General features: G+C 44.8%; 2 protein-coding genes and 1 long non-coding RNA gene across 3 annotated transcripts in view; 1 reads left to right on the forward strand and 2 right to left on the reverse strand.

The window, feature by feature from the left end:
- Positions 1–1,179: 1,179 nt before the first annotated feature.
- Positions 1,180–3,135, reverse strand: LOC140910172 (uncharacterized). Its single transcript, XM_073340539.1, has 2 exons — positions 2,262–3,135; positions 1,180–1,685 (listed from the first exon to the last, which is right to left on the reverse strand). The coding sequence occupies exons 1-2, from the start codon at positions 2,842–2,844 to the stop codon at positions 1,180–1,182; spliced, it is 1,089 nt and encodes a 362-aa protein (XP_073196640.1). The 5' UTR covers positions 2,845–3,135.
- A 1,434-nt stretch (positions 3,136–4,569) lies between these two features.
- LOC140905203 (uncharacterized) lies at positions 4,570–8,864 on the reverse strand. The gene is made up of 3 exons (XR_012156790.1): positions 8,047–8,864; positions 5,313–5,373; positions 4,570–4,927 (listed from the first exon to the last, which is right to left on the reverse strand). It is a non-coding gene; the product is annotated as an uncharacterized lncRNA (long non-coding RNA).
- A 1,642-nt stretch (positions 8,865–10,506) lies between these two features.
- The window catches only part of YAF2 (YY1 associated factor 2), a 44,517-nt gene continuing 37,857 nt past the window's right edge, over positions 10,507–17,166 (forward strand). The window contains exons 1-2 of the mRNA XM_073328034.1: positions 10,507–10,724; positions 10,974–11,099. Of these exons, the coding sequence (XP_073184135.1) occupies positions 10,699–10,724; positions 10,974–11,099 (152 nt within the window). The 5' untranslated portion in view covers positions 10,507–10,698. The remainder of the gene's footprint in view (positions 10,725–10,973; positions 11,100–17,166) is intronic.

A 17,166-nucleotide genomic window follows, 5' to 3' on the forward strand; every position in this document is an offset into this window, starting at 1 on the left:
GAGAGCAGCCCTCACAGTTGAGAAGCGAGTGGCGATAGCCCTGTGGAAGCTTGCAACGCCAGACAGCTACCGGTCAGTCGGGAATCAATTTGGAGTGGGCAAATCTACTGTGGGGGCTGCTGTGATGCAAGTAGCTCACGCAATCAAAGATCTGCTGATATCAAGGGTAGTGACCCTGGGAAATGTGCAGGTCATAGTGGATGGCTTTGCTGCAATGGGATTCCCTAACTGTGGTGGGGCTATAGACGGAACCCATATCCCTATCTTGGCACCGGAGCACCAAGCCGGCGAGTACATAAACCGCAAGGGGTACTTTTCGATAGTGCTGCAAGCTCTGGTGGATCACAAGGGACGTTTCACCAACATCAACGTGGGATGGCCGGGAAAGGTGCATGACGCTCGCATCTTCAGGAACTCTGGTCTGTTTCAAAAGCTGCAGGAAGGGACTTTCTTCCCAGACCAGAAAATAACTGTTGGGGATGTTGAAATGCCTATATGTATCCTTGGGGACCCAGCCTACCCCTTAATGCCATGGCTCATGAAGCCGTACACAGGCAGCCTGGACAGTAGTCAGGAGCTGTTCAACTACAGCCTGAGCAAGTGCAGAATGGTGGTAGAATGTGCATTTGGACGTTTAAAGGCGCGCTGGCGCAGTTTACTGACTCGCTTAGACCTCAGCGAAACCAATATTCCCACTGTTATTACTGCTTGCTGTGTGCTCCACAATATCTGTGAGAGTAAGGGGGAGACGTTTATGGCGGGGTGGGAGATTGAGGCAAAATCGCCTGGCTGCTGGTTACGCGCAGCCAGACACCAGGGCGGTTAGAAGAGCTCAGGAGGGCGCGGTACGCATCAGAGAAGCTTTGAAAACCAGTTTCATGACTGGCCAGGCTACAGTGTGAAAGTTCTGTTTGTTTCTCCTTGATGAAACCCCCCGCCCCTTGGTTCACTCTACTTCCCTGTAAGCTAACCACCCTCCCCTCCTCCCTTTAATCACCGCTTGCAGAGGCAATAAAGTCATTGCTGCTTCACAGTCATGCATTCGTTATTCATTCATCACACAAATAGGGGGATGACTACCAAGGTATCCCAGGAGGGGTGGTGGAGGAGGGAAGGAAAATGCCACACAGCACTTTAAGCACAGCACTTTAAAAGTTTACTACTTTAAAATTTATTGAATTACAGCCTTCTTTTTTTGGGGCAATCCTCTGTTGTGGAGTCGCTGGTTGGCCGGAGGCACCCCCACCGCGTTCTTGGGCGTCTGGGTGTGGAGGCTATGGAACTTGGGGAGGAGGGCGGTTGGTTACAGAGGGGCAGCAGTGGCAGTCTGTGCTCCAGCTGCCTTTGCTGCAGCTCAACCATACACTGGAGCATTCTGGTTTGGTCCTGCAGCAGCCTCAGCATTGAATCCTGCCTTCTCTCATCACGCTGCCGCCACATTTGAGCTTCAGCCCTGTCTTCTGCCCTCCACTTACTCTCTTCAGCCCTCCACCTCTCCTCCCGGTCATTTTGTGCTTTCCTGCACTCTGACATTATTTGCCTCCACGCATTCGTCTGTGCTCTGTCAGTGTGGGAGGACAGCATTAGCTCGGAGAACATTTCATCTCGAGTGCGTTTTTTTTTCTTTCTAAGCTTCACTAGCCTCTGGGAAGGAGAAGATCCTGTGATCATTGAAACACATCCAGCTGGTGGAGAAAAAAAAAGGGACAGCGGTATTTAAAAAGACACATTTTATAAAACAGTCGCTACACTCTTTCAGGGTAAACCTTGCTGTTAACATTACATACATAGCACATGTGCTTTCGTTACAAGGTCGCATTTTGCCTCCTCCCACCGCGTGACTACCCCCTCAACCCTCCCCCCTCCCCGTGGCTAACAGCGGGGAACATTTCTGTTCAGCCACAGGCAAACAGCACAGCAGGAATGTGTCCCTGAAGAAAAGCACCCTATTTCAACCAGGTGACCATGAATTATATCTCACTCTCCTGAGGATAACACAGAGAGAGAAAGAACGGATTTTGGTTGAATGCCAGCAAACATACACTGCAATGCTTTGTTCTACAGTGATTCCCAAGTATGTGTTACTGGCCTGGAGTGATAAAAGTGTCCTACCATGAAGGACGAAATAAGGCTGCCCTCCCCAGAAACCTTTTGCAAAGGCTTTAGGACTACATCTAGGAGAACCGCAAATGCCAGGGCAAAGTAATCCTTTCACATGCTTGCTTTTAAACCATGTATAGCATTTTAAAAGGTACACTCACCAGAGGTCCCTTCTCCGCCTGCTGGGTCCAGGAGGCAGCCTTGGGTGGGTTCGGGGGGTACTGGCTCCAGGTCTAGGGTGAGAAACAGTTCCTGGCTGTCGGGAAAACCGGTTTCTCCGCTTGCTTGCTGTGAGCTATCTACAACCTCCTCCTCCTCCTCATCTTCTTCGTCCCCAAAACCTGCTTCCGTATTGCCTCCATCTCCATTGAAGGAGTCAAACAACACGGCTGGGGTAGTGGTGGCTGAACCCCCTAAAATGGCATGCAGCTCATCATAGAAGCGGCATGTTTGGGGCTCTGACCCAGAGCGGCTGTTCGCCTCTCTGGTTTTCTGGTAGGCTTGCCTCAGCTCCTTCAGTTTCACGCGGCACTGCTTCGGGTCCCTGTTATGGCCTCTGTCCTTCATGCCCTGGGAGATTTTCACAAAGGTTTTGGCATTTCGAAAACTGGAACGGAGTTCTGATAGCACGGATTCCTCTCCCCAAACAGCGATCAGATCCCGTACCTCCCGTTCGGTCCATGCTGGAGCTCTTTTGCGATTCTGGGACTCCATCATGGTCACCTGTGCTGATGAGCTCTGCATGGTCACCTGCAGCTTGCCACGCTGGCCAAACAGGAAATGAGATTCAAAAGTTCGCGGTTCTTTTCCTGTCTACCTGGCCAGTGCATCTGAGTTGAGAGTGCTGTCCAGAGCGGTCAGAATGGAGCACTCTGGGATAGCTCCCGGAGGCCAATAACATCGAATTGTGTCCACAGTACCCCAAATTCGAGCTGGGAACGTCGATTTAAGCGCTAATCCACTTGTCAGGGGTGGAGTAAGGAAATCGATTTTAAGAGCCCTTTAAGTCGAAATAAAGGGCTTCACTGTGTGGACGGGTGCAGGTTTAAATCGATTTAACGCTGCTAAATTCGACCTAAAGTCCTAGTGTAGACCAGGGCTAATTCAAGATCAGTGTTGTGTACGTGTGTCTTCATCACTCCTCCTTTTCAGTAACCACATCCCCTTTTCCTGCTCACCAGCAACAAGAAAGAGGAGTTACATATGAGCCCCTGTCAGCTGTATGCCATTGCAGGGTTAAACTTGCATCCTCCAGGGGCCTTTTGCGCAGGTTTTGTAGGCAAAAAAACACGAGCAAGATAGTGCAAAGCCACTACACCATACTGAAGGAGCCAGCTCGCAGTGTTCAACTTGAGAGTTCCAAGAGTGAAAATCTGTAGAGGTCAGTATTATTATTATTTACTATTTTCTGGACACTTCTTGCAATGTGAAAATGGTCTTAAAAATGCATTCTACTGGGTCATCTAGACTTTACTAACTGCTTCTCTTTGAACCATCATCTAACAGAGTGACTCAAACCTGATCTAATATGACTGACAGGCCCGTTGAGAGGTTTCTCCTTCTCACAGCTCCAGACCACCTGTCAATGCCATGGGCTCACTGTATACAGTGTACTGTACCTACAGGCAGAGCCTGAGGGTGCACTCCATATTAATTAAAAATCCCCCTTGCTCTCTTTCTTTCATTTTGAAAAAAAACCATAATAAACAGGTTCTATAAAACAGTCAATTGAAATATTACACTTATCAACAATAAAAGTACAACCAGTGGGAAAGGATATAAGGAAGATAAAAGGTGAGTTTATTACAGATTTTTATAGAAAACACAGCAGTAGTGGTGAGGCATCTAGAAAAGCAGAATCATCCTCTCATTTATTAAAGAGCTTCCAATTGTCTGTCTTGACCATCATCATAGATCTCTCCATTGTGTGTGTTATTCATTGGCTATATTAGTGTGTGGTTGTTTTTGCTTGATATTATATTTTATTTTGATTTAATTTAAAAAAGGAAAAGGGAAAGCATAACAATATCCATGGTTATTGACACCTGCTATGTGGGGGATCGGGAAACTTTCAAAGTCCCGACTCAGATCGGGTGACTGGGGCCAAGAAATAAAGAGTGATCTATTAACATCATTCCTGGGTGCCTCACCTTAATTAAACTTTTCCTTCTCTCCCCTCTGGGATGATATGGGGACAGGAGCTCTGTAAAGAGATTCTCATGGAGACTTCCTCCTCCAGAGCACCCTGCCATGGGTTTTATACTGGGAGGGGAAGATCTGATCCTAAATACCAGGGGTGGCCAAACTGAGCCTGAGAAGGAGCCAGAATTTATCAATGTACATTGCCAAAGAGCCACAGTTATATGGCAGCAGCCCCCCATCAGCTCTCCCCCTCTCCCGCCCAGGCTCCCAGTGCCTCCCGCCCACTGGTGCCTTCCCCTCCCTCCCCATCAGCTGTTTCATGGCGTGCAGGAGGCTTTGGGAGGACGGGGGAGGAGCGAGGGCACGGTAGGCTCAGGGGAGGGGCAGGAAGGGGTCGAGTGAGGGCAGGGCCTGTGGCAGAGCCAGGGGTTGAGCAGTGAGCACCCCCCAGCACATTGGAAAGTTGGTGCCCGTAGCTCCAACCCCAGAGTCGGTGCCTATACAAAGAGACGTATATTAACTTCTGAAGAGCTGCATGTGGCTTCGGAGCCACAGGTTGGCCACCCGTGCTATATACAATAAATAATTGGTGTGAGATCTTGTGGTACTGTACACATTGGTGCTTGTTTCTTGTAGTCCTCAGAGTGTACTCTTCTAAAGAAGTTATCACTTCCATAAGTCTTTCCTGTAAAAAGGTTGCTTAATTAGTTAATTAATTACATTACATTAATTAAAAAGAACAGTGCAGTTCAAAGATCCTTCTCCCCTCCTGATACATAAGTCCTCCATACTCCCCTGTTTTTCTTGACATTTCCAAGGTAATACACACAGGCCAAATTCTGATCTCATGTACACTGGTGTAAATCTGTAGTAATTTCAATGAAGTCCATTTACACCTACCAAAGAATTTGGTCTACTGCCTATTAAGCCCTGTGCAGGGGCTCAGGGCTGCGGTGAATTTGCAAAGGAAACATGCTGAAGGCGCAACTTGACCAAGAGCGGACCTATAATAAAGAGGCCTATATCTGCAAATTCCAACTGAGGGCCCAAGTGTTGCTTTTGTTACCTACCTCCAAATCCAAGTTGTTGGCCATTGGCAAGGTCCCTTTGAAGTAGTGATTTGGGCCAGAACTGTAGATTATGAAGTTCACCAACCGGGAAAGAGAGAGAATACTCAGATATATCACACTAACCTGCTGAAAGTGTTGAAAGAGCAAGAGAGAGTCCTCATCTCTCTGTTCCCTCCTGACCCTGAGCTTGGCTCCCAGGCTATAACAGTTCCCAATCCAGATACAGTGCTGATCAGAGAAGGGTTATGACTTAAATGGGAGCAGCAGATACACAAGTTTCCTTTCTGTGTTTTTGGCAAACCCAGGTCAGACTCACTTGGTGTTGCACAATATAGAAACTGAACCCAGACAAAAAGTGGGGGAAACCGTGCAACCACTACCCAGGAAAATGTGGGAGACAGTGCAGCAAGAACAGCAGAACTTCTTGACGCTATCGGTCATCCTAAAGTCACACAAGTGGTGAAGTCTGATCCTACTTGTGCCCAAGCCAGATGGTTCAACACAATTCTGCACTGACTTTCAAAAAGTGAATGCAGTATCCAAGTTGGATACCTATCCCATGCCTCAGATCTGGAGAAGTTGGGGATACCAGGTATATATTTCCACCCTTGATTTGACCAAGTGATACTAGCAGATCCCCCACCCCTGAATCCCAGGAGAAGGCTGCCCCTTCTATATACCCCTGGGCTTATTCCAGTTTAAAACCATGCCCTTTGGTCTGCATGGGGCTGCTGCTACATTCCAGCGGTTATTTGAAAAAGTGTTATGACTACCCAGACAGTATGCAGTCACTTATATTGATGATATTGTCATTTGTAGTGAAACCTGGGACGACCACATGAAACACCTCACACCAGTCCTACAGGTGTTCCAGGAAGCTGGACTGAAAGTGAACCCCGCTAAATGTCAATTGACCAACAAGTGAACTACCTGGGATATACTGTGGGTGGGGAATAGTTATGCCTTTTGGTGGGAAAGATTAAGGCCTTGTCAGAATACACTATCCCCTCTACAAAGAAACAGGTGTGCCGCTTCCTGGGGCTAGCACAATATTATAGGTGGTTCATCCCCGACTTTGCCATGATCACCAACTCTTTAACATAACTGGTGAAAGATGCCACACCAAGGAAGACCCATTGAACTGAAGCCTTTGGCAAAACCTTCCAGATATTAAAAGAATGACTGATCCAGGAACCCATTTTGTTTCACCCTGACATCTTGAAGCCTTTTATTTTGTAAATGAACATAAGAATGGCCATACTGGGTCAGACCAATCTAACCCAGTATCCTGTCTTCCGACAGTGGCCAATGCCAGATGCTTCTGAGGGAATGAAGAGAACAGGCAGTCATCGAGTGATCCATCCCCTATCGTCCACTCCCAGCTTCTGGCAAATGGAGCTAGGGATACTCAGCATGGGGTTGCCTCCCTGACCATCTTGGCTAATAGCCATTGATGGATCTATCCTTCATAAACTTATCTAGTTCTTTTTTGAGCCCTGTTATAGTTTTGGCCTTCATAACATCCCCAGGCAATGAGTTCCACAGGTTTACTGTGCACTGTGTGAAGACTTCCTTTTGTTTGTTTTAAATCTGCCGCCTATTAATTTCATTGGGTGACCCCTGGTTCTTGTGCTATGTAAAGGAGTAAATAACACTTCCTTATTCACTTTCTCCACAACAAAGTCATCTCTTTTCCGAGATGAAAAGTCCCAGTCTTTAATCTCTTGTATGGAAGCTGTCCCATACTCTTTTGTTGCCCTTCTCTGTACCTTTTCCAATTCTATTATATCTTTTTTGAGATGGGTGACCAGAATTGCACACAGTATTCCATGGATTTATACAGAAGCATTATGATATTTTCTGTTTTATTATCTATCCCTTTCCTATTGGTTCCAAACATTCTGGGTTTTTTTTTGGTGACTGCTGCTGCAAACTGAGCAGATATTTTCAGAAAACTATCCACGATAACTCCAAGATCTCTTTCTTGAGAGGTAACAGTTAATTTACACCCCATCATTTTGTAAGTACAGTTGGGATTGTTTTCCAATGTGCATTACTTTGCATTTACAAACATTGAATTTCATCTGTCATTTTATGGCCCATTCACCCAGTTTTGCGAGATCCCTTTGTAACTCTTTGCAGTCTGCTTTGTACTTAACTATGTCAAATAATTTTGTATCATCTGCAAATTTTGCCACCTCACTGTTTACTGCTTTTTCCAAATCATTTATGAATACGTTGAATAGCACTGGTCCCAGTACAGAACTCTGGGGGACACCACTATTTACCTCTTTCCACTGTGAAAACTGATAATTTATTCCTACCCTTTGTTTTCTGTCTTTTAACCAGTTACGGATCCATGAGAAGACCTTCCCTCTTATCCCATGATTGCTTACTTGTCAAAGGCTTTCTGAAGGTCTAAGTACACTATATCCCCTGGATTACCCTTGTCTACATGTTTGCTGACCCCCTCAAAGAATTTGACTAGATTGGTGAGGCATGATTTCCCTTTACAAAAGCCATGCTGACTCTTCCCCAACAAATTGTTTTTATCAACGAGTCTGATAATTCTGTTCTTTACTATAGTTTCAACCAATTTGTCTGGTACTGAAGTTAGGCTTACTGGCCTGTAATTGCCAGGTTCACCTCTGGAGCCTTTTTTTAAAAAATGGTGTCACATTAGCTATCCTCCAGTCATCTGGTACAGAAGCTGATTTAAATGATAGTTACATACCACACTTTATGGATGCATCTGATGTCAGCCTTGGGGCTGTACTGTCACAGGAAGTGGTAGTAGTGGAACCTCTTGTCTTCAACATCAGCAGGAAGTTGTTCCCCCAGGAAGTTGCTTCCTTGGAGACTGAGAAGGAGGCCCTAATGGTAAAATGGTCTATAGATGCCCTATGCTATTACCTATGAGGCCACCCATTCCAGCTGGTGACTGTCCCTTATGATGGCTACAGTTCCTGAAGGACCATAATGCCAGAGTGATGTGTTAGTATTTGTCTCTGCAACCATACCACAAAACAGTGTTTCATCAAGCTGGCACAGAGTATAAAAATGCAGGCTTCTTTTCACAAGACTGGTGGAGGCAGGAAGACTCAATACAAGTTCACGCAGTGACTCTGGAGCTGAGGGAGGAGGGTGTGGGATGGGGTTTACAGACTCCCCATTAAACCAGAGCAAGGCATAAGGCAGTACTTAGTGGGTTAGGAAGACCCCCACCCCGTAGCAGCTGTAGGGCATGCTCCAGGTGGAGGGACAGTTAAAAGGGCACTGGTAGCCCAGAGGAAGGGGGAAAAGGAGTTATAGGCTGTACCAGGAAGTGAGATTTAAAGCCTGGAGCTGTGGAAGAGTGACTACAGCACTGATAAGGCCAGTCTGCAAGCAGTGATTCATATTCCTCTCTTCTTGGAGTTGGAAACCCATAAGAGGCCCCAAAGAATGGGATATTGTTCCCGTGGCAGACTAAGCTGATACTACTATGACTGTGACCATGCCCCAAATGAAAGAGCCACGGTCCAGTAGCAATTGACCCAGGGAAAAGTGTAACTTGGGGTGGACCAACGAGTGGTCTGGACCCTGCAATACCACTTTAGAGCCCTTGATTTGGACCCGGTGGAGTGGGTGGCCTGGGTCCCTCTGTATTGCTCCTACTCCCCTTTGCTGTGCCAGAACCCCAGGGGGAGTAGAAAGGACAGAAGGGTCTGAGGCGCATTGAATATGATTTGGCAGTGCCTCCTCCAGAATGAACAAGACTAATGAGAACTGTGGAGCTGCTGCCTGACCACTAGGCCAGCTGGGTATCAGATTGACCGGCTACAGGGATTTTTGGTGTTAAGGATGTCATTTGAAAAAAATCCTGTGAGTGGACAAAGAGCCCCCAGGTGGCTGCATTTTGCAGGGAAGAAGGGAATAAAGTTCACCTAGGAGTCTAGAGATATTCCCTCGCAGTACATTTCTGTAATGTCCTATTACTGTCCCAAACTCAGGACTTACTTGAAGCTTGCTCACTCTGAGCAAGTTTCTCCTTCTTCCTGCCTCCTAGGTTGAGCAATGCTGCTGAGTGCTACTGCATGGAGCATGAATCCATCTTTCAAAAGTCACTCTGTCCTGTGTCACAGACCAACAATATTTTAGATGTGGTTACATCAAAGGTAGGCGCATGTCATTGGTGGTTTCCTGTGCCTCTATCAGTGTACCAAGGTATGCAAAAAATAGTATTTCTTCTCTCTGTAATGTTATTCAAATAGGATGAAATTCACTTAACCGTTTAAAATAGGATAATCTTTTAGTATAATACAGCTCACTATTAGTAGATTCTTCTCGATTTTCTGCCTACATTTTCCTTCTCTTTATTACACCCCACCCATGAAGAGCATGCCCAAGGCCTTGAACTGGCAGTGAAAGTGGACCGAGAGCCAGTGCTGATGTGGCCTAACCCGTGGAGAAAGTGGGCTGTCTCATTCTGTACTACCTGCAACCTTAGTATTGTTCATATTTATATTCAGGGAATTATAGTTATCCAGTCTGGAGCTGATAAATGAGGCCAGGTCTCTGGCTCACAGGAAGAGGTGTTGTTTGAAGAGGTGAAAGGGAGAGGTTTTCTGGATCAGTCCTGGCTTTATGAGGACAGGGTGCAATCTTGCATTGTGTGTAATTTGCATATCATCCTAGGTGAGATGACATTGTAATAGGAAAATGGTTCTGCCATGTATTTCAGCCCATGCAGGCTGCATCTGTAATACATCAAAACACGCAGGGCCTATATGAAATACATATGTCATCGCTGGAGAGGGGCTCTGTCTCTCAGCCCGCCTGGCAGCTTGCTTGCCATGTGCTGTTAGGCAAGCTGTTACAGGCGCAGGAGACAACACAATGGCCCGGGGGACCCCAACACCGTCACTCCCTGCGGGGCGGGGACCCCCAACCCGCTGGCCCAGCACCCGCACGAGTTCCCATCTCCCTACCGCCTGCCTCCCGGGCGCTGGCCGTGAAAGGGCGACCCCGACAGCCAGCGCCGTGGCGGGTGAGGGACCCGGGCTGCCCTAGTCGCCTCAGCTCTCCGGCCGCTTCCCCTGGCTGCCGCCCGCTCACCGCAGCCGCGTCCCCGCGCCCCTCCGGCCGGCCGGCGCCGCCAGCCGATGCGAACCTGCCGCCTCGCGCGGCCTGGGGCGCGGAGGGCTGCGGGCGGCCGCTGGTTGGCGGCGGGGGGACACGTGAGGGAGGAGGGGGCGGCGGGCGGCAGCGGGAGCCGGAGTTTCCCCGACAGCTGGAGGTTGCGGCGGCGGCTCCTCCTCCCCGCTCGAGCCAGGGCCTCCCCCCCGCGCTCCTCCTTATTTACAAACACACAAAGGGCCGGGCCGGGGTCGCGTCTGCAGCCGGCATGGGAGACAAGAAGAGCCCGACCAGGTAAGGGCGGCGCGGGGGCCTGGCGCCGGCAGCGCCCGCGCCCTGGATTAGCGGCGCCTCCTGGCCGGGCCCGACTCTGCGCCGGGAGCAGCAGCAGCGGAGGCAGCGGCGGCGAGCCGGCTCCGCCGTGCAGCGGCCATGGCGGCCGCGGGAGCCGGGCTGCAGCGGGGGCGGTCGGGCCGGGCTGAGAGCCGGGCCTGACCCACCGCCCTGCCTGTTTTGTCCCTCCCCTCGTTGTGTGTGTTGCAGGCCGAAGCGGCAGCCGAAACCCTCCTCGGACGAGGGCTACTGGGACTGCAGCGTGTGCACCTTCCGGAACAGCGCCGAGGCCTTCAAGTGCATGATGTGCGATGTGAGGAAGGGCACCTCCACCCGGTGAGTGTCCGGCTACCCCGACCCGGCCGCCGGCGAGCAGCTCGCAGCCGCCCCGGCGTGCCAGGGAGCCGCCTGCTGCAGTAGGAACTAGGTCAGATTGATTGGGGACCCTATCGCCCGTGGTCTGCAGGGACAGGGACCAGAAATGCAGCAGCGTTTGATCCCAGACTCGTTTAACGCTTTGGCTCTGCCCGCTAAGAGGCATTTTCCTTTATAAAATTAACAGAATACCTGTCCAGATGCTAGTTGATTCAGCTCTGAAATCATCTGGAAGGGAAGAGGAGGGGAGCTCCCTTCATTGCAAGGAGCTCCCTGGGCTTGACTAGCATCTTGCGCTTTGATTAATGTGTGGTATCCAAGCAGGTTTCCTTTTGTATGTTGTACTAAAATAGCGTATGCAATGTTACATTTTTTTTAGATAATGCCTATGGGGTTTATTCACCTAATTATGAAAATAATTCTGTGCAGCATAAAGTGAGGTAGTTTTATACATTAAAACTTGAAAATAATTATCCGTACAAAGTACAATGTGTTAAACTTTTTTTTTTTTCATTGAAAGAAAGACAGGTCTGGGTCACCTTTATGCTATTTTGCCTAAAGTATTTGCCTGTATTACCAGTATTTTTTCTTTATGCCGTAGCCTAATTCTATTTCCTCAAAAAACCTAAACAAAAATCCCTACATTTTTGTTTGTTTTATCTCTAGCATTAAAGAACTGTCCAGTTTATTTTCAACCCCACCTTAGAGATTCCATCTCTACAGAGGCAATTCCCTGCTACTACTTTTATAAAAGAAATGTAAATTGGCTGAGTTTTGTTATACAGAAAAAGTCAGTCTAAAAATCAGTGACTTCCCAGAACAACCTTTTCCTTTAGAACTCCTTCAGAAAGCATGCTGGGAATTATTTGAATCCAGCATGTCTGTATAGTTCTAATATTGTAGGTTAGAACAGAGATAGTCAATTATTTTTAGTCAAGGTCCACTTTTCTTAGGGTACAGGCAAGGTCCAGACTCCAGAGGAAATAATAATAATAAAACCCCCCTATAATGATAGTAAGTAAATAAAAAGATTCTGGTGTCTGTTCAAAAGCGTCTGGCGGTCCAGATTTGGCCCTCAGTCTGCCTATTGATTACTCCTGGTTTAGAACATGCATTAGAGGATGGATAATTCTATAAAACCAACAAGCGTGCAGTTGTACAGTCCTTTGCACATTAGCATAAGAAAATACTTATTTAATTAGCTTTTATTATTATTACTATTATACCTTATCAGTTAATCCTGTTAGCAAAAGAAGTTTAAGTGGCCACAGAAGTCGCAGTCTTATCAGGAGTTAAAGAATTTCATTCAGACATAAACAATAACAATACTGTATATGACTTTTGCAATGAATTTATGGTAAGTCAATGTTAGAATACAAAACTGTAGAATTGAGTAAAATAACTTCAGGACTAGAGATGTCTGTCTCGTTTTTTTTTCTGGGGGGGGGTGGGGTTGGACAACCTTGTTGCAGATTTGTAAAAAACCATAATGAATTTTAAAGTATCTTTTCAAAGCTAACTTTAAATTAAAATGAGACTGGTTTTCTGCTTAAGTCACTGTCAGTTTTCAGAGAATTTAATCAACTATACATCTTTAATAGAATTAAAGAATTAGAATGGTGGGTGAGGTAATATCTTTTACTGGACCAACTTCTTTTGGTGAAAGAGACAAGCTTCCCAAACCTGAACAAGAGCTCAGGGTAAGCGCGACAGCCTCTCCTTTTCACCAACAGAGGTTGGTCCTGTAAATACTACCTCACCCACCATGTGTCTCTACTATCCTGGGACCAACATGGGTACAACAGCACTGCAGACATACGTCTTAATAGTCAGACAGCATCCATAAAAAGTTACAATGCCCGAAGAGTGAAAGCAAAATTTCCCAAACCAGTTTAATACAAGTGAAGATGACAGCTTCTTCTAAACTTCATTAAGGACTCAAAGCCAATTAAAATAGTATTTTATTACACTAAAAAAATCATTTGGGAGAAAAGTATTAGAATGTACAGGTGGCATTGGCTAGAGAGGCAGCTATGGGAGACCAATGCTATCATTGCTTTATTCTACAGTATTTTAAAAAGAAACAAAAACCTAATTTTGTTTTTCCTTGTTCAGTGAAGTTCTGATATGCAGGTTTTCAGTAGATCCATGGATTTTTGTTTCCCCACTTAAAACCTAAACCAAATGTGTAACCGACTAGATGTATGGATTTCTTGCCATAAGACTTAGTCACATTTTCAAAAGCAGCCTTCTAAGTTGTGTTTACAGTACCATGTATGCAAAGTCCTGAATTTATACATGCCAGTCACATATACAGATAGTTGATTCACATGTTTAATTACATTTGTGTGCACAAATTAAGCCCTAATCCTGCATTTGGATTTGTGCTGGTGGACCCCTGTGCCCATGAAGAACTTCATTGGACTCATTAGGGTCCATTCATAGATCCAGTTATAGGCTAGAGTGAGGACCTTTTGAAAGTGTGTTCCAAGTAGTTCATACAAAAAAAAGTTTTTAATCAGAGGGAAGACTAGTCACTTCTAAAATAACACTTTTGTTAGAGAGATAGTGGATGAATTCTGTAGTCTTTTGCTTCAGAGTATAATATTTTTATAAGTAAAATTGATGCCTATTCAGAACTATAATGAGGCTATTAGTTCACATCTCAAAAACACTATCAATTTTTTTACTGTGTGGTATGACTGCCTTTTAGGCCAGTGTAGACCATTGTTGAGGTGCCTGGGCGATTCAGAACAGAGAAATTTCCTACTTGGTACCTGACCTTTTTAGATTTTTGCATTTTGTGAATGCTAAATTTCACTAAATTAACTCAGAATTGCAGGGAAAAAATGCAGACAACTACAGACCATGAATGTTGTGTTTTTTTTTTTTTTTTGAAAGCCACTGGAGAACAGGTGAAAATGAGATATTTGAATTTTCATAGTTTCAATATTAATATAATAATAAATATTTTCAGTCTTTTCATGTTTTCACTGTAGAATAATGGAGTTTTTTTACATTTCCACAAAGTTTGACTTTTTTATTTTAATAGATAGGCATTGATTATGATTTTATAAAAAGATAAGTAAAAACAATATAAATGTGGGGGTTTTTTTGCATTATATTTTCCTATATTTTTGAACTATAATAAAAATGAATAATTACAGCAGATTGTATCATGGAGTGAAATTAACTTTGTGGCAGTATCATCTTACATGGTTAAACTGGGCGGTGCTTGGATGGGAGACCTCCCAGAGAAATTCTGGATGCTTGCAGGAAGTGATGTGATTCATTAGGTAGCACTCTTTTCCTTTTGTTAACACTAAACCAGTGCCCTAGCATGGTGCCAGGCTTCAATATACTGCTATTTGGATAAGACATAAAAGAAAGGTCTTGACGGTAAGTTAAAAATTCCATTACTTTGGATAGTAAGGCAGGATTCCATTTTGGGTAACTTCACTCATGACCTAAATTCTTCCTGTAGATATAGTATTTTTATTTACTTTCTAACCTATGTTGTTCGTAGTTGCTGGGTGCGAAGTTATTGTGTTCCACTGCGTAGGGAACTGCATTTCAATGCAGAATGAAGTGATTTCTCTATGTCCTTAGTAAAACATTTTGGGAACTTTCTGGATGAAAGATGCTGTATACATGTGTATAAGACAATATTCATCATGCCTTATGCAGCCGAATCTCTCACTGAAATTCAACAGAGCCCTAAGATATTGCTTTAGAGAAGGAACTGGTAGTGACCTCTATATTTAGGTTGCCTAATACTTTCCATTATAAAAGAGTCTTCTGATCTCTTTTGAGAAACTTTGAAACCTCTGTTGCTTGTACCGAGCCTTTGAAATTTAGCAGGGGGAGAGCCCTACAGTTAGATTAAGTGCCTTTTTTATTTGTCCCATGAAATTCTGCTCACGTTTTGCTGAGATATAAAGAGCTGAAAATCATTGCTTTCTGTCACTTGCCATTGCTCAGGAAAATTGTGGCACCGTGCCAAAATAACAGAACATGAAAATATTCTAAAATACCAGGCCCACATCACTCCCCAAGCACCGGTGGACACTGCAGTGGGATCCCTGGGAGTAGACGCCTGTTTTCCCCCTCCCTCCTGTACCTACCTAATGGTACCACGTGGGGCAGATGTCCTCCCAACTTTGGATGGGGGTAGGAGAGAGGGAAAAAGAACCGAGCTGGCTTACCAGGACCACCCCCTGTGAACCCAGCACATGGTCCCTGTGGCTCATCTTCCTCCACACACATGCACTGTAATAAGTCTTCTGCTGACAGCTAAAGTAGTTAGGCCTGTAGTTCAAGTGGTGGACGTCTATGCTGCAATGCTAAATATTCAGGATTCAAACCCTGCTGAAGATGCTTGATGAAGGGCTTGTTAGAGTTGTACCTAATAGAATTTTTGTTTTCCTTTTGAAAATAACCCCCCTAAGAAATTGTATCAACCAACCAAAGTATGTTAAAATAATGTTGTTTGGGTTGCAAAGTTAAGTGCTCAAAAGTTAAGAAATGTGAGATTAGTTCTGCTTTTAACTGATCACATGCTACACCCCCCACTGCTGCCCACCTTCCCTTTCGATCCCTGTTTCATTCATTGCACAGGATAAACACACAAGGGGGCAGAATTAAGGTTGCATGGGCAACTATAAATCTGGCTTTTCCTAACTTTCAGGTGCTTAACTCTGTAAAGTAAACAACATTCTTTTAACATAGTTTTTAAAATGTAATTAAAGAGGCTTTTCATTTAATAGGTGGCTTTCTGTAGATTTAACAGAATTAAGTGGTATATCAAACTAAATAAATAGGTAGAAATCTAAGCCACACTTTTATTAATGTAATTTCAAATAGTGTTCCTTAGGAGTATAAGAACACCAGAATTGCTATATAACAGTGTTTTTTCAAGTTATGGTCTGTGGGCCCCTGGAGATCCGCAGACTATGTCTAAGCTTTTCAAAGGGGTCTGAACCTCCATACGAAATTTTTTAGGGGTCTGCAAATGAAAAAAGGTTGAAAACCACTGATATATAAAGTTAAATAGTTATGGTTTCTTGAAAAATATTTCTGAAGTTACGCTTTAGGGCTTATTACTCCCTTCTCCCAAATTGATCTTTAAATTAACTTGTATTGCTTGCTTTGAATTTAGTAAGAATTTCATCTGGCTTCTAAACTGCAAATTGGTGCAAAGCTATACAAACCCAAAGAAAAATTGATTTGGGTTTTTGTGTGGATTCTGACATTTTATAAAATGTAGCACTCTTTAATAAACATGTTGGTCCACCAGCTTTGCACTACAGTAGGACCTCAGAGTTATCAACTGACTAGTCAACTGCTCATCTCAGTTGGAACAGGAAGTACGCAATCAGTCAGCAGAGACCAAAAAAAAAAGAAGCAAATACTGTACAGTACTATGTTAAACATAAACTACTAAAAATAAAAGGAAAGTTTAAAAAAAAAAAAAAAAAAGCTTGACAAGACAAGGAAACTGTTTCTGTGCGTGTTTCATTTAAATTAAGATGGTTAAAAGCAGCATTTTTCTTCTGCAGTAAAGTTTCAAAGCTGTATTAAGTCAATGTTAAGTTGTAAACTTTTGAAAGAACAACCATAATGTTTTGTTTAGAGTTCCGAACATTTCAGAGTTATGAACAACCACTATTGCTGAGATGTTCATAGCTGAGGTTCTACTGTACAACGATAATGCAAGAGATGTAGACTGGTATTTGAGGATCATCCCAGTTTCAGGGGAGCTTCTAGAGGCATAGAGCTGCAGCCCCATCACATTCCACTGCTGAAATGGGGATATGATGGAAAAAAGGGAGCATGGCTGGAGTATCCTTATGCTCTGCTGATCTCAGTTATAGGATTGCCCCTTCCACCCAGCATGATTTTGAGGAAAGCAAAAGACATCACTGAGTTATACCAGCAGACTGACAATGGTGCACAACTCGGCTAGGAAACGAGGTGCTCCAAGGCCACCTTTGAACCCCCACCCCTCCAGACATTTGTTGTGCATTTC

Source organism: Lepidochelys kempii, chromosome 1 (genome assembly GCF_965140265.1).
Source record: "Lepidochelys kempii isolate rLepKem1 chromosome 1, rLepKem1.hap2, whole genome shotgun sequence".
Classification (NCBI taxonomy): Eukaryota; Metazoa; Chordata; order Testudines; family Cheloniidae; genus Lepidochelys; species Lepidochelys kempii.

Coding starts and splice junctions, on each gene's coding strand:
- LOC140910172 (XM_073340539.1), bottom strand. CDS start 2,844: ATGCAGAGCTCATCAGCACAGGTGACCATGATGGAGTCCCAGAATCGC. Junction 1,686..2,261: donor AGGCGGAGAAGGGACCTCTG/GTGAGTGTACCT, acceptor TTTCTCCACCAG/CTGGATGTGTTTCAATGATC.